General features: G+C 55.1%; 4 protein-coding genes and 1 non-coding gene across 5 annotated transcripts; 2 read left to right on the top strand and 3 right to left on the bottom strand.

Annotated features, from left to right (window-relative positions):
- Window positions 1-846: 846 nt before the first annotated feature.
- Window positions 847-917, bottom strand: THITE_t156. Its single transcript has one exon. It is a non-coding gene; the product is annotated as a tRNA-Gly (tRNA).
- Window positions 918-3,153: 2,236 nt separating this feature from the next.
- Window positions 3,154-5,508, bottom strand: THITE_2059628 (uncharacterized protein; the record flags this gene model as incomplete). Its single annotated transcript, XM_003657284.1, has 5 exons — window positions 3,154-3,295; window positions 3,355-3,683; window positions 3,762-4,006; window positions 4,091-4,630; window positions 4,725-5,508. The coding sequence occupies 5 exons, from the start codon at window positions 5,506-5,508 to the stop codon at window positions 3,154-3,156; spliced, it is 2,040 nt and encodes a 679-aa protein (XP_003657332.1).
- A 2,064-nt stretch (window positions 5,509-7,572) lies between these two features.
- Window positions 7,573-8,387, top strand: THITE_158755 (uncharacterized protein; the record flags this gene model as incomplete). Its single annotated transcript, XM_003657285.1, has 3 exons — window positions 7,573-7,702; window positions 7,766-8,118; window positions 8,157-8,387. The coding sequence occupies 3 exons, from the start codon at window positions 7,573-7,575 to the stop codon at window positions 8,385-8,387; spliced, it is 714 nt and encodes a 237-aa protein (XP_003657333.1).
- On the bottom strand, window positions 8,361-10,671 carry THITE_2122911 (uncharacterized protein). The gene is made up of 3 exons (XM_003657286.1): window positions 9,850-10,671; window positions 8,961-9,738; window positions 8,361-8,892 (listed from the first exon to the last, which is right to left on the bottom strand). Exons 1-3 carry the CDS (start codon window positions 10,489-10,491, stop codon window positions 8,666-8,668), a joined length of 1,647 nt encoding a protein of 548 aa, XP_003657334.1. The 5' UTR covers window positions 10,492-10,671; the 3' UTR covers window positions 8,361-8,665.
- Window positions 10,672-14,407: 3,736 nt separating this feature from the next.
- THITE_2059294 (uncharacterized protein) lies at window positions 14,408-15,131 on the top strand (the record flags this gene model as incomplete). Its single annotated transcript, XM_003657287.1, has 2 exons — window positions 14,408-14,739; window positions 14,867-15,131. The coding sequence occupies 2 exons, from the start codon at window positions 14,408-14,410 to the stop codon at window positions 15,129-15,131; spliced, it is 597 nt and encodes a 198-aa protein (XP_003657335.1).
- Between the last annotated feature and the right edge of the window lie 452 nt (window positions 15,132-15,583).

A 15,583-nucleotide genomic window follows, 5' to 3' on the forward strand; every position in this document is an offset into this window, starting at 1 on the left:
GGCCAGAGGAGGGGGCAAACCACACGTCTTCGGGGACTGTCTGCATGTGGGTGTAGTCCGGCGGGCGTTCTGTCGCCGGTATCCCTGGCGCTGACGCTGGCGCGGCTAGCAGTACGGAGATGTTGCTGCCGCCCGGAGACGACCTGGCCAGGCCAGCCTGTAACTCGGAGCTGGCTACATCGCCGGGGTCGAAAAAGGCGTCGTTGTCGCCTGCCTCGCCTGCCTCGCCTGCTTCGCCGCTACGATGGGGCCTGCCGCCCGCGGCTCCAGACCGGGACTGTCCTAGCGCTTGCTTGGTCATCGTTGTCGCGGCCACGCACCCTTACAGTGGCCGCACTCTCTCTCAGTCGGTTCAGCGCGGCTGGGCAGGTGGCTTCTCATTTTCCATGCGGGCTCAGTCCCTCAGACCAGTTTCTCTCTCAGAAGATAATGTCTGGCCAGCAGCACCTGAACCGCCCGCAGTCAGGAGTGGAGTGGCTGCCAAGGCAATGGCGTTTAATCCGAATCTTGCTCATTCCCGAGTCGCCCAGTGACGTCACCTGCTCGTGGCGCGGCGGGACGTGCCGTGAATACATCATCGACGGAGTACGCAGTAAGTTGGGCAAGCAAAAACGGAATCAACACCGACAGCCCATTCCAGTGCTACGCCACTTGAAAAAAAAAAAGAAAGAAAGAAAAGAAAAGAAAAGAAAAGAAAAGAAAAGAAAAGAAAAGAAAAGAAAAGAAAAATGGACAGGAAAAAAAAAAAGAAGGAAGCAAGAAATGCCAACAACAGTTGACGTGCTCTCTAGAGCCTCCAACACTTGTTCACGCCCTCCCTGCAGGAGCAGCAAAAACACAGCGCGATGCGTCAGCCGCGAATCGAACGCGGGGCCCATCGATGGCAACGATGGATTTTACCACTAAACCACTGACGCTGGGGATGAAGAGCGTCCTCATCATGTAGCCAGAGCCCTCATAAGACAATGACAAGTGGCAAAGGCAAACAAACACTAACTCGGATCCAACGCGCACGCGAAAGTGCAAGATAGGGGACCTAAAGATCGTCCAGCTTTGTTTCAGTTCAGTGGGTGTGAAATTTCAGGTCCCCGAAACCCTGCGTGTTGAGTGGCGAAGGCCAGCCTCCTGAGAAGGCTGATTGGCCATGACAAATGGGGCGAGGCAGGGGATTAAGAACAGTGGCTTGAAACCACGACCGGCTTGAATCGATCGGCTGCCTGGTTGCGGGGCCTTTCAAAGCTCGGTCGGACAACAGAGAGATCAGATGCTGTCCTCCATTTTTTTGTCAGAGACAAAAGTACGCCACTTTACCTCAGAGGACCTGCTCATCAGAACACACAAAACGATACTCTACCAAAACGGAACGATAGGGCAACTCGGGACCTACCCAGTTGTAGTCACACTCACAATTTCACATGATACCGACTGTTTGCGCAGTTCTCTTCAACAGCGCTTGCTAGGTCTTGAAATAGCCGCAACTTGAATGACTTCCCCATCCATGATGCCGGCCATATACCTCCCTAATAAATATGTCTGGTATCCCCCCTTAGGTCTCAGGCAGGCTGAGAGGGACACTGCAGTCATAGAGAACAAAAGCCGCATCTACCTTTCTTTTCTGTGTTTGCGGGGCCCATGGAGCGCAGAGAACCCCTTCGCTGTGGTGCAGATTCGGCGCCGCAGCATGTGGAGCTGCGCAGCCTGGGCCGCCATGTTCACCAACTTCATCTCAATCGCCAACAATTCCTCTGTAGCTGCGGAGTCTAAGCTCATACCTAGAAACCAAAGCATTGCGGCCCAATTCTCGAACGTCCGACATCGACCGAGATACCCCTGACCCGGCATCAAACGGCCGCCTTCCAGCGACGCGTCGGTGGTGATGGTGCGATCGAAGACTTCCAAAAACGTTTAGTTGCTAGCCGGATAAACGTTTCCGGATCTCTGCTCTTGGCCAAAGGCGAGGCCCTGCCACTCCTCAGGAGCGCAGCCCACGAGCTTGTCCGCTTATTCACGGCATCCGAAGACTTCATGTCCGTTGCAAGTCCTAGCAGGGAGTAGATCATGTCCTTCGGGTCGGAAGCGAGGCATGAGCACACGCAAGGCTGGACCACCGGAGATGACATAGGGTTGCGTGAAGGCTCCCAGAGACGAAGGATTTGCATTATCAACCAGGATCAGGTGGTTTGCTTGGCCTTAGCCCCAAGCCCACGAAAGTGAGTGGTAAGGTGGCGAGTCTGTAAGAAGCAACAGCTGGTGATTAGATGTCTCTGCGACGAATAACGTGGGACTCGGTGGTATGGGCCTCCTGGGCTGTCTAATCCGCCGTTGGGTCGCTTGATGCGCCGAAGGCATACACTGATTGTTGGCGAAGTCCTTACTTCCTCGTCCTATCCGAAAACACGCGGATCTCATCGGTGCCAAGTCTCAGGTACAATAGCTGTAATTTCGGTGCTCTATGTCGCCAAATCTTGATGCTTCGAGATTTGGTAGGTAATTGATTGCCAAGGACAGGGATAAGATATGGGAGGCTTGAAAGGCGGACACACGATGGGAGGGCGACCAAGCTGGTCTTCAAGACGCGCGGCAGTGCATCCAGGAGTGCCCTCAAGATCTGTTGGCAAGTCTATCACGCATGTTCACCCCAAGCCTTGGCGAGGTGGGGGGTGAAGCAATTAACCTTACCAAACCTCCTCTCTTGCGAGGAGATTACACGCGTTGGTCTCCGTCCATAGAGGTCCTTGACGCTCTCATCAGACTTGGGCGGTCCCTACAGTCCATGGCCCGAATTTTTGAGCCGTTTCTCTTTCACCTCCTCTTTGTCCGCCACGTTCCGTTAAGGTTATCAGATTCGAGAGAGCTCACACTCCATCCTTGTGGGCGTCTTCCGAGATTGGCTGTGAGTAGCGCCAAGCTTTGTTAGATATATTATAACCTGAAAAGTCCAGCCCAAGCTTGATTAAGCTTGATTAAAGCGACTAAGGCAAACTTTACCACGACCGGCAGTCTTCCTAGTACGTTCCAAGCTCTTCGCCCATGCCTACGCAACGTATGCAGATCCACCATCATTATCTGAAAAGCCATCTCAGGGTTCTACACAGTAGATCCGCGTTGTTCTTTTTCTTGTCTTGCCCGTCCCACCATGTCCCTCGCGTTTGTTCAAGACCCGAGGTTCCCGTCTGAAGGGGCCTTGAACTTCACCTCCACCGTGACGTCTTCCGAGGCCAACCTCTGCTGCGCCTGAATCGCAGCTGACTCCCAATCAGCCCGGTACAGATAGCTGAGCTCAATGACCGAGACTCTGGTGCTTCGTCAGCCATTTTTTTCACAACTGAAAGCCCGAAAAGAGGATGAACTCACACAGCCAACCCAACTGTCACCCCTGTCCAGAGACCGCTGAGCTGCCAGTCCAGGGCGAAGGCCGTCGACAGCGAGATGGGCAAGGCCACCAAGTAGTACGAGAACAAGTTTGCGTAGCCTCCGATAGCCTGGCAGCCAATGCCGCGCAGGATACCGTGAGAGACAGCGGCCAGGGCATCGAAGATCTGCATCACGGCACAGACAAGAATGACCCGCGACGCTATCTGCGCAACCGCATCGTCACCTGTGAAGGCGCACGGTAGGTGCTTGCGAAGCGTGGCGAATATCAGCAGGTTCCCAGATCCCACCATGACGGCAGCAGCGATGGCCTGGCCCGCACTCCGTCAGCCGGGAGCTCCGTGACGTAGAAACGAGGGGAACTGGCCAGACCGGGGCACGATACTCACAACTTTTGCTGTAGTTCTGGCAGCATCACTCAGATGCGCCCCGATTAGGTTCGCAACGCGAGTAGACGTTGCGATGGCCAGCGGGAAGGGCACATTGAACGAGATCGACGTTAGACAGACAACGACGGACTGGGCGGCCAGCTGGGTGGTGCCGAGGCGGCCCGCGGCGATGGTCAATATCTCCAGAACCGAGAATTGCGCCTCGATCATGATCATGCCTGGTAATGCCAACTTGGTCATCGGGCCTGGAAGAAAGACACAGAGTGCGAACAGCAAGTCAGCAGACGCAAATGGACAAGAGAGGATGGTAACGAGTAATGGTAACGCACCCCAGTTCCTGAAGGCTTTGCGGCTAAGGCCGTTCCAACATTGAGAACCGTCAATCAGCCACACGTACATCACCAGCAGCAATGGCAGTAGGTTTTGCGTGATCGCCATAGCCGCAGCCGCGCCAGCAAAACCCCAGCCGAGCCAGAAGACGAAGAGAAAGTTCATCAGGAAAGACGCGGGCGCCCCGATGAGCAAGGCGTAGGTCGTCACCTGGAAGAGGCCCTGCGACTGCACGAACCTCTTGCCGCTCTCGAGCGCCGCAACCCCTGGCATGCCGAGGATGTGAACACGCAGAAAGAGGGCGGCGAGCGCGGCCGCCTCTTTCCTTGGAACGAGGACGGCAAGGACCGGCTCAGAGAACCACCAGAGCACGGCGACCGGAACCATCAAAGCCCACAGCATCCACGTCATGCGCTGGGCTTGCAGCCCTACGAGATGTTTCCTGCCAGAGCCCCAGGCCTGGGCACAGAGCGTATCTAGGCAGGTCGCTAGGCCCTGAACCGGCACGTAGCATGTGATGCTGGCGGTCATGGTAGCCACTGGAGCGTAATTGAAAGACAAAGGTCATTGTCATGTCAGCGTGCTGCTCGTCCCAACGGCACTGGGCCGTGCACAGAGTGATTGTCCACCTACGATTGACGGCCGCGAGCTCGACCATGCCAAGGCGTCCCACGGCAAGCACGCTGCCGATGGTCACCGAGTAGTGCAGCAGGAATGTCACGATCAGCGGGATCGAGTACTGGATGAGCGTGGCCGCCTCGCGCTGCCACGTCGTCTTGATGACCTGCGCAGCCACGGCTTCCTCGAACTGCTCGCAGATCTCGTCTGGCGGAGGGGTCGGCAGGGGCTCCTCGGCTGCTTCGGGCAGCAGCGGGGTCGTCTCGGTTGCGGCGCCGGGAAAAACGGATTCTTCGTGGTCCTTGACGTTAGTGCTGAAGGCGTGTCTGTAGAGCCGTGCTCCCAGGCTGGTTGACCTTGGTCGGGGGTGCGGCGGGGGGATGATCGCGTTGTCGCGCAGCAGTGAAAGCTCTGCCTGGACCGACTCTTCAACCTCGCGCGGATTCGGCACCGGCTTGTCCAGGCCCTGGATCGGAACGGTGGAGTAGCCGCATCCATACGCGACACCGTTGGGGTGGAATGCGAGCTTTGCGTCGGGCACATGATGATGTTGGCGGTCGGATTCGGACTCTCGTTCGACCGTTGAAGAAGCAGGGGTTGATGGCGATCCTAGCTCGTCTTCTGAAGAACACTCGGCGATGTCTCTGGTTAGGATCTCGCGGACAACGGGCGACGTCGCGAGGAAGGACTGGGGCAACGGTAAGCTCTCGGGGAGGAATTCGGAGAGGATCGAATGACGACGGCCCTCTGACCTCCCCTGGGCAATAGGTTGCGGACTGCTACTCGAGAATGCAGACATCGTCGGCGACTGGGTGTATGCTCGTGACACAAACAGAGAGGGAAGGGCGCCCGTTAGGATCTAGCCACGATTTTAAGAAGCTGCCCGCACGGTGCCTTCCATGACATCCAATGCGGCACACGTCAAGGGTCCTCGCCGCCAGGCAGACCAAGTGGAAGTGTGTCCCTCCTATGTCCTGCCCCTCACAGCTTGCGCGCCGGTCAGAGATCCATGACGGCGTGTGCGTGGGACTGACAAGGCTACGCCTGCTACCATGAAGTATTTGCCTGTGCAGATAAGAATAACAGGTGCTCAGTGGTTCCATGGCCCAGCTGGAAGAGTGCACAGCGAAGTCCATTGGCTCAAGGAAGGCAAAAAGGGAAGCGAACAGTGCATGACGGAGGCTCCCCATTGGACCGGCCCAGGTTCCATTTGCCTCCGATCTTTGCGTTGGCTTGCAAGGAGGGCACACCAATGACGCATGTCAGATGAACCTCCGTTGCGGCCAACCGTCGGTATTGACAACACGAAAATCCAACTACATGTTGTCCCCAGGACCTCGCATCAATTCCCGCGCCACGGGTGATTGCACAACAACAGAAAGAAAAGACGCTGCAGTACTGCATCTTCATGTAACCAGTGTGGTGTTTACGGCCGAGGAGCGTGTTTTGCCGGAGTTGTGTGGTGCACTTTTGATGGGGGAGGGACGTTTCGCGGGTTTGGTCTGCGAGAACTGACTCGACAAGACTCCGCCGTTCCTCCGCGGCTCAGATGAACCAAACATCCCTGTCCATCGACATTGCCCCAGATGTTCAGTGCGTTCGCGACGGGATGTGGTGAAACAGTCCTACAACTAATCAAGAAACACAGCCAAACCCCCCTGCGACCGCGGCGAAACGGGGGCAGACCAAGGGAGACCGCGTAGATCTCAAAAACGAATCATGTCACTGTATCGAGAACGGGGAACATACGTATATACATACATGCAACCACTGCGCCCTGTTGCTGCGGAACATGCGATCTGATTATACAACACGCCCTTCCGAGCTGTCTCTTACAGTTTTGCAACAGCCGCCAGCGCACAGGAAGCCATGACACCAAGTATATGAGCATCCAGCCTCGAATTCCCATAGATGCTGGCAGCGTGCGCCTGCGGAGCTCAATGTGAACGTAGTGTTCGCGAACGGCGAGGCAGTGGTGATACGGCCGCCGCGGCAGCCGCCCCCGTTGTGGGACATCGTACCATAATAACACTGTGGCCGGTCCGAGCCACCACCACCTTGCACATGTGTGCTGTTGCCGGAAGGACTTTGCCTATGAAGAGGGACACTGCTCGTACCTGCCTACAGGGCTGGTGTCAAGGCGTCCTCTTCTCGTATATGACCAGATCATGTTGTAACCACCTACCTGGAGTATCCGTCTGTGGATACCCGTTCACCGGCACGGCTGCACAGTCCCTCGGACCTCGCCGATTTCGCTTGTTCTTCGTCCACCTCGACGGCCTGGCCAACACTGCTCGCCCCACGTCGAAAAGTGCGACAGCCACATACAGCTGCAGCCGCTTCCCCATCAACAGCTTCTTTGCCGAAGCTTCCGCACAGCAGAGGTTTTTGTTATCTGATGATCTGATGATCTGACAAGATCTCGCTCCCTCGATCAGATTGGTGCGGGCCACGGCGAGAGGTCCCAAACGGGGTTGCAGGGATAGGATGTGGCCCTGTTCCCCGTTGCTGAACGTCCCTGTTGGTCCTCGGTTAAGCCCACATGCGGGTACCCGGCTTGCGATGACAATCCCTTATCCTGTTGCCGTCTCCTGCGCCCCTTTGCTGGGGACGAGGGGTTGGCACGAAGGGCGGAGTGAGCAGGACTAGGATCCCCGACCACTTTCCCAATTCTTATCCAGTGTTGTGGGATTCAGACCTTTTCCCAGTCTCTTATCCCTCTGCCATCTTGCAACATCCTGGCGAGCGTAGTCCGCTTTCTCGTCGTGGCGGCAGCCACGCAGTCTCCTCGATCATCATCCCAAGCCGACACCGTAAATTTTCGGAGCGCCCCAAGCAAACCCGCTCCGCCTCACAGCCGGCTATGGAGTCGGATTTCGAGAAGTCGTCGGGTGCTTCTAGCGATGTGCAAGCCGGGGTGCCAAACATTGTGGCCGCAACCTCCGTCTGTGACAAGTGGCGTGCCACCGGAATCTGGGGGCCGCCTACGGGATGTAAGTGACCGTTCACACAAGGCCTGTGGGATTTGAGGGGCATGCTCATTGATTGGGTGTTAGCGCCGCTGATGTCTCACAATATGGCTGATCTAGTTCGTCACCTCCCTGTAGGAGGTCGTCGCCCGCACCTTCTCGCCCTTCGTCACGAGCTCCATCTCGATGCACTCGCTGACAGCCGCGACGGACATCTTCGCAGCATCATTGCCAGCCTGTCCAAGCTGCCCCTGGCCAAGATCCTTGATAACTGGGGCAGATTTCAGGGTATGGCCTTGATGCTCATCCTCTGGATCATCGGTTTCTGCATGATGGCGTCGTGCCGTGGCGTCGCAACTTATGCGGCCGAATTGAAGAAGACGAGGGTCATCGTCGTGCCCGAGAGCTTCCTCATCCGCTACCCCAAACGGTTCAAGTGGGTGCCTCTGTATTTCGCCATCCCGCTGATGATTGCTAGGTCGACAGCCTCGGCTGCCAGAGGGCGCACCTGTCGAAGCCATCTACAGCCGTCTGTGCTGGGCTGCTTCGTCGGCAGCCCCATTGGACAGGCCTTGCCTTGGCGTGTGCCGATGTCCAGCAGTACATGCTCGTCACCAGCGTGTGTCTGCTGGGTGACGCGCTGAAAACCACCGCCTTCTGGAGGGACGCCAAACTCGGGGACCAACAGGTTAAGGGGCTTCTTGCATAAAAGGGGCAAGTCGTCTGCAGATGTGAGATATGGCTTAGCAGCATAAAAGCCTGAACGAGCTTCTAATCATCATGTTTGTCTACTAATCAACGCCCCAACTGTATCGGGGAAGAACGGGGTATCGAACGGGCCATAGGATGTTGAAATGACCCTATTGACATGAGACGCCCAAACGCCTTCGCGACATCACTCGTTGAAACATAATACGCGGGAAAAATGAGCATCACACACCGCGCGCGAGGGGCGGGGGAAGGGCAGAGAGGAGGTGGAGCTCCTCTCTAGTCTTTCTTGGTCGAACCGACGACGCGATCCAGACCTGGTACGGGCTCCTGGCCAAGACTCTCGGTGGGCGGCCCACGGTAGTGCTTCCGGCCCCAAACAGCGTACCACACAAGTGCGATGACGACAAAGCCGACAAAGACGACGGGTGCATAGTTGACGCTAGCGGCCGTGACCGGGATGTAAGCAGGCATGCAGAAGAGGGGGACGGCGAGGATCGACCAGGCTATCCAGGACAGTTAGCCATGATTTATGTCGCAAACAAGACCGGGAAGAGGAAACAGGACGCCGTACCCATAGCAATGCCGTTGCAGAGCCAGCCAAACTTGCCCAAGGGGAACTTGGCTCCCCTGACGTGGGCTCGGCCCTCCAGCATGGACACGGCAATCGGAGCTGCATACGACACGGTCAGAGAAATGACGCCGACGCCCGAGAAGGCGTTGAAGGCCGTGTATGAACCGAAGTAGATGACGCCCAGCACGATCTGGATGGCCATGGAGAGCATCATGGCGTTGAGGGGCAGGTCGAGGGTGGGGTGCACCTGCTTCCACCACTTGGAGCCGGGAATGGCGCCGTCGCGGGCGAAAGCCCAGGTGCAGCGCGAGGCAGCCGTGGTGCAGGCGACGCCGCAGAGGATGGCCAGCACCATGAGAGGGACGAGCAGGGCGATGGCGCCGCCGGAGGAGCCCACGGCCGACTTGATGATGGTGGGCACGGGCTGGCCCGAAGGGAGGGCGACCAGCATGGCGAGGTCGGGCAGGACAAACATGAGGGGCACCAGGAAGAGCAGGCCGCCGATGGTGTTGATGACGATGGTGATGACCATGGCCTTGGGCACCTGGGTGGCCGGACGCTGGACCTCCTCACACATGGAGATCACCATGCCAGTCGACGAGGTGGCGTAGGCGGCGTGGAGCAGGCCGACACAGAACGACCAGCCGGCAGGCCATCCCGAGGTCGGCTCGAAGCCTCCGAGCGCAAAGTCGGCCCCGCGCCTGCCCTCCTTGGCGACAGCCAGTACGGTGATGAGGGTGGCCAAGAGACCAGCAAAGGTCCAGAAGATGGCAAAGGTCTTTCGTATCGATTACAGAGGCCCATAAAGTCAGCATCCGCGCAGAGAACTGAAGAAGGTGTGTTTGCTGAGAGTGAGTAGTAGGTAGACGGGCGGCAAGCAAAGACTTACGTCTAGCAGCGGCAACCAGCGGTTGCCAAAGGTGGAGATGGCATTGCACAGCAGGGTGATGGCCAGGAAGGTCAGGAAGACCTGGTACGGCTGGGCATCCCAGACGCCGACGCCGGGCTCGGACTCGAAGACGTTCACGCAGGCGACGAAGAAGAGGGTGGTGCCGAACTGCACGGCCAGCGTGATGGTGATGTTGCCGACGACGTAGGCCCAGCCGCAGATGTAGGCGGCCACGCGGCGGAAGCTGGAGGGGGCGAGCATGAAGGTCTGGTAGTAGACGCCGCCGGCGGTCGGGTAGACGGACGTGATCTCGCCCAGCGACGCAGCCACGCAGAGGATGATGAGGCTGACGAGCACCCAGCCCCAGACGACGACGACGGGCCCGCCACCCTGCAGCGGATAGTACAGCGTGGTGGCCAGGCCGTAGGGAATGGACGCCAGCACGAACGACATGAAGGCGACGTGCCAGGTCGACCGCGTGCGCACGAGCTCGGCCTTGTAGCCCATGGCCGCGAGCAGCCCGTCGCCATCGTCCGACTCGCTGCCGGCCCCTGTGTCGGGCCCGGGAACGCGCTCGTCTACCACGGCGGCCTGGGCAACGGGGGCGGCACCCGGCGGGGCCGTGTGGCTATGGGAGCTCATGTCCGGATGGGCGACGAGTGCAGGCTGCGTCGCTCGGAGGGAGGGATGCTCGTTAATTGAGGCCTAGCCGTTCCTCTTCTCCTCCTTTTTTTTTTTTCTTTTTTGTTTCTCTTTTTTGTTTTCCTTCTTTTCCCTTTTTTCTTCCTTCCAAGGGTGGGGACAGAAGTTGTTCCATGCAAGTCCAAAAATCCACGAGAAAACTTTCCAGGTGAGAAGAACCTTCAAGAAAGAGCCCAAGAGCAAGCGAGATTCTCCACTTGGTTGCCAATTACGTACGGAATGCTGATAAGAGATTCCTAGGTAGGCAGGCAGGAGCGTCAGGAAACGCCCAGTCCCAACAGCAACTGCTGTTGCATCGGGTGGTCCGGGGTGGGCCCGTTTTCCGACCCTGTCCCGGCCGTCTGGAAAGATCAAGGAACGCTGAAAGCGGGCGAAGCTTGCTGGGGATCGCCGCTCCACCGTCCCAAGCAGGTAACGTAACCGTTAATGTGGTGTACTGCATGTAATGTAATGTGCACTACATCATGCACTTCTGAACACAGTAGGATGCCATAGCATTGGATCGCCGTGGCCTCGTCGACTGTAACACGTATACGGGACGCTGATTCCAACCTTCAAATTCGGGTCTAGGCAGTCACGCAACGAAAAGTTAGGTAATCACCTCGGATGAACTATCCGATTTGGAAACCGAGGCACGTGCTCATCCCGCGCCCATGCGTCTGAAATGTTCGTTAGCTCTGTTAGCTTGAGGAAACAGCATCCACACAGGCCACGCTAGTGTGAAAGCAGCTTGCTAACCGAGACGCCAGCCGGGCTGACTTGCAGCAAAGTGTGGGGCAGACGTCCAACTGGCAACGCGCACCCACGGAACGACTGTCTACCTCTGGACGGAGAACAACGCGAGAAATCCAACAAAATCTCTTCTGCCAGATCGGTCGATCATCTGGTGGTCTCAGAATCTCGAGTGGAACCGCGGCACCTAGCCTACCACAGCAAGGGAGGTAGGTCCCAGACTTTGTGAGCGGCCCGAGTAACGTTTATTAAAAGGAACACAGGTAGCTCGAGCCTCGAAGTTAAACTTTAATTCATATCCTGCTGGTGCTTCACAACTCCGGCCGCTTTGGGCCAAGCCACCCACCCTCCGATCCATGACGGGATATTGCCCCGGGTGTGGGAGGCCGCGCAGATGTTTCTCAGTCGTCTTCAATCACTGAAGACAGTATCTCACTAAAGTCGTTGCCATCTCTTGTAATGTGAAACCTTGAGGCAGCAAAATGGTCCCTTCACACGCAGCTACCGAAGGTAATTGGAATTAGAACCATGGCATCTATCTAGCCCAGGCCCACTGGAATTTGCCCACTGGAAATTCACGACGTCCTTTGGGCTAACTACCTTAGCGCGCCATGGGGGGTGGCAAAATGATCTCTGGGACTATTTTGGAGCGTCAAGATATTTCACCTGGAAAACAGGCGCCTACCGGTCCCGAGTTCAAAATATCTTACGAAGAAAATGATTTTCAACTAAGAAGATTAATTTAAATAAAATAAAAATTTAAAGAGTAAAAATATCTTAGAGTAAAAATAATCTTTTACTAATAGGATTATTTTAAATAGATATTGATATTAGTAATTAAAGATAATTATTAATAAGAAAAAGAAATTTAAAATTTAAAATAATTTTAATTAGTTTAAAATCAACTTTTAGATATAAAATTATCTTTTAAAATTTTATTATCTACCTATATATATAAAAGTAAACCCTTCTATCTATTCTAGGCCCTCTACCCTTTTCCTACTTCTTCTCTCCTCTACTTCTCTCTTCTCTTTTTTTTTCTTTTTTTCTTTTTTTTCTTTTTTTCTTTTTTTTAGTTGAAAAAACTGGACTCTACGGAGAATCGAACTCAAGACCTATACAATACAAGCTTACGAATTTACCATTATACTACGAGACTACGAGACTACGATTTCACAGTTATACCTTAGTTTGAATTTCATATTTATCTAGGGGGCTTAAGCTAAAGGCTATAGGTTAGAGAATAAAAAAGGTAAAAGCAATCTTCTAAGTAGAAAATCATTTTCAAAGAAAATAATCTTTAAAGTAGAAAAATATTTTTAAAGAAAATGATCTTTAAATTAGAAAAAAAGCTTAACTTTAAAATCTTTCTATAAATCTAAGATATATATTCTAAAAAACTAGTATAGTGATTATTTTACTATTAAATATATAATTTATCTAAGTGGATCTTATACTATATAGTGATTTTAGCTCTACAATAGTAATAGTAAGCATTTTTATAATATAAAGTATATTGTAAACTAGAAAACTATTTTGGCTCTCGGAAACTATAACAGAGATCATTTTGCCACCCCCCCTGGCGCGCTAAGGTACCTAGGCACCCCTTACCCTCTCGAAATCCCCTCGCTACTGAGGAACAGGAATCCACAATGGTTGCAGTCATGTCGACGCTGGCGCAATGCCAACCCCATTGTAGGGAGCTAGAGTCATCAAGGCGCCCGGCGATCGACAACACAACTCATTCAATCTACCGTTATCTCAAGCATGAGTGTATATTGGAAAGTGTATATTGGAAATGATGCTAAAAAATCGACCCATTTCTTTGGGCCTAAACGCCCGGTGTTGAGATACAGGTGCGGCAGCGTGCCCGGACATACTCTCTTCCGGGAGGCATCTGCCGAAGACTCGACAGTTAACTCTTGAGACACATGCTACCAGCGCGAGGGGCGCTTCGTGGAGAGAATTCCGTGTTGAGTGCCCACAACTGGCTTCAGGGAGAGAAGACCTATAGCCCACATGCCTGTCGTTTGATGCATATGGGTTCTCCGTGAGATACATTTCGGCTTTGCCCAAGCATAAATCGATGATTCGTTCCCGTCATAGGATTCGGTAGCTTCCCAGGACTTTCCCAACAAGTTCGGGTTAGCTAAGGTTCTTTTTGGCATCTCTAAAGGGTCGGTCACACTCTGTTGCAGAGCAGATCAGCGACGTCCGTGCCACCAGATACCCGCACACACCTCACACACGCACACACACACGCTCGCATTGATTTACGCAAGTCTCCCAGGCGGTCTAGTAGGAGCAGCACTGCTACCTATGGCCACGACCTCACTCGTGTGTTTGCTATCTCTTGCATAGTTGTGCTACCCCCCCCCCCCCCCCCCGCGCGACTTGTTCAAGACTCCTCCACATTCGGCTTCGCATCCATCCAAGAAGACAAGGCGACGCGCGATACACGGTACAAGGAGATTCTTTGGCCCGACAACGTGGCTCGGCGGCTGGGTGGTAATCAGCTGGGTCCGATTGGTCGCAGGGCCAAAAGAGCCGCCGGGTTTTAATCTGCCGTATGCAAGGGCGTCCTCGGCTAGCATCAAGCGGGCGATGGACGTACTAGGTAGATTAGAATGCTCCCCCCGCCCCTGATTGTGGATGCTCTAACCGAGAAGCCCGCGGTAGTTACGTTCACTGTCAGTCCGATGGCGAAGTTCCGGGGACGACAGCAATAGAACCACGTCTCATTCCTGCTACCGCAATATTCGAGAGTGATTCCGTCATTGGCTCACCGTGGCTAGGTTCCTGAGATGGAGTCAATCAATAATAACCTACCACTCCATCCGAGGTCCGGGCCTGCTGCAACTCATCAACTTCGACCTTGACCAGCCACCACTTAGAAGCGCACAATTAACAATTACCGCAGATGGAGAGGCGCGTTCAGCCGTCTCGAGAACCAAATCCGGATAAAACGAGGTGCGGTCCTGTGCACCTATATATCTCGCGCAATGCTCTCCCACCAGTACGTTGCTCCGTGATGCGCTCGCGGTCCGCCGGGTCTGGTCAGCGTGCTTCTTCTCGCTCGTCTCCAATTCCTCTGATTTTTGGTTTTCCTTTGACATTGTCTGCAATGGGCCTCCTCCAGCTTGCCGCAGTGGCGCTCGCCCTTGGGAGCGTTGGCCACAGCAGCCCCGTCCCCCAGGGTGGAACCGCGCCTGCGGCTAAGTACTGCGATGCCTCGACCTCCATATGCTACTCGGAGTATGTGAGTCAGGAGAAGATCGCAATCCGCGTCGCCATTCCCGACACGGCGACCGCGGGGAACTTCGACGTGCTGCTGCAGATCGAGGCGCCGAAGACGGTGGGCTGGGCTGGCGTTGCCTGGGGAGGCGTCATGGTCAACAACCCGCTGACAGTGGGCTGGGCCAATGGAACCTCTGCGGTTGTCTCAAGCCGAAGCGCGTTGTAGGTGTCTCGATAGCCAGATGCCCGACTTGCTCTGCTCTGTGCCCGTCTAATTCCTCCATGTGGAAAACAGCTACCGGACCTATCCCACCCCCTACGCCGGTGCTACCTACACCGTGCTCAGCGGCACGAAGGCCAATGACACCCACTGGACCCTCAGCGTGCTTGCCCAGGGCGTCAGCGCGTGGGGCACCACCAAGCTTGACCCGTCTAGCACCGTGTCGCTGGCGTACGCCCAGGCCGCTACTCCGCCCACCGAGCCTGCCAATAATGCGAGCCGCTTCAGCATCCACAATTCCCACCAGAAGTTCTCGATCGACCTGAAGAGCGCTCAGATTGCCAACTTCACCGAGTTGGTCCAGAAGGCCTCTGCTGCCAAGGCAGCTTAAGAGCAAGATGCTCGGCGATCTCGAGGAGGTATGCACAAAGAGGTTGTCCGCAATTGGAGCGGTTTAGTGTATGAGGCGCACTGGCTTCTGAATGTCCAGCTTTGGGGGGGGCCTGGGCACGTTCTCCTCAAATCGACTACTTGAACCATATACGAAACGTCCCTCTGGAGCATGAGCCAGTCTCTAGGGAGCGGAGTTGTCGCGGCACCCTTAAAGTGTGCATAAACGGAACACTCTTTCTACCAAACACCCCGTAGTTTATCAAGAACGAGCATTCCGTACAGAAGTGTGCCAAACGAGAGCCGCCCATCCCCCAATCAGTAGGTAATCAATACGGCCCAACGAATTGTCTGCCGAGACCAGACAGCGGCAGCTAAGCTCCATATTGCCTCGATCGTCGTATCTACATATATTGACACTGGGTAGTTATTGGTCGCTTTGACCCTGACCGC

This window comes from Thermothielavioides terrestris, chromosome 6, assembly GCF_000226115.1.
Source record: "Thermothielavioides terrestris NRRL 8126 chromosome 6, complete sequence".
NCBI lineage: Eukaryota > Fungi > Ascomycota > Sordariomycetes > Sordariales > Chaetomiaceae > Thermothielavioides > Thermothielavioides terrestris.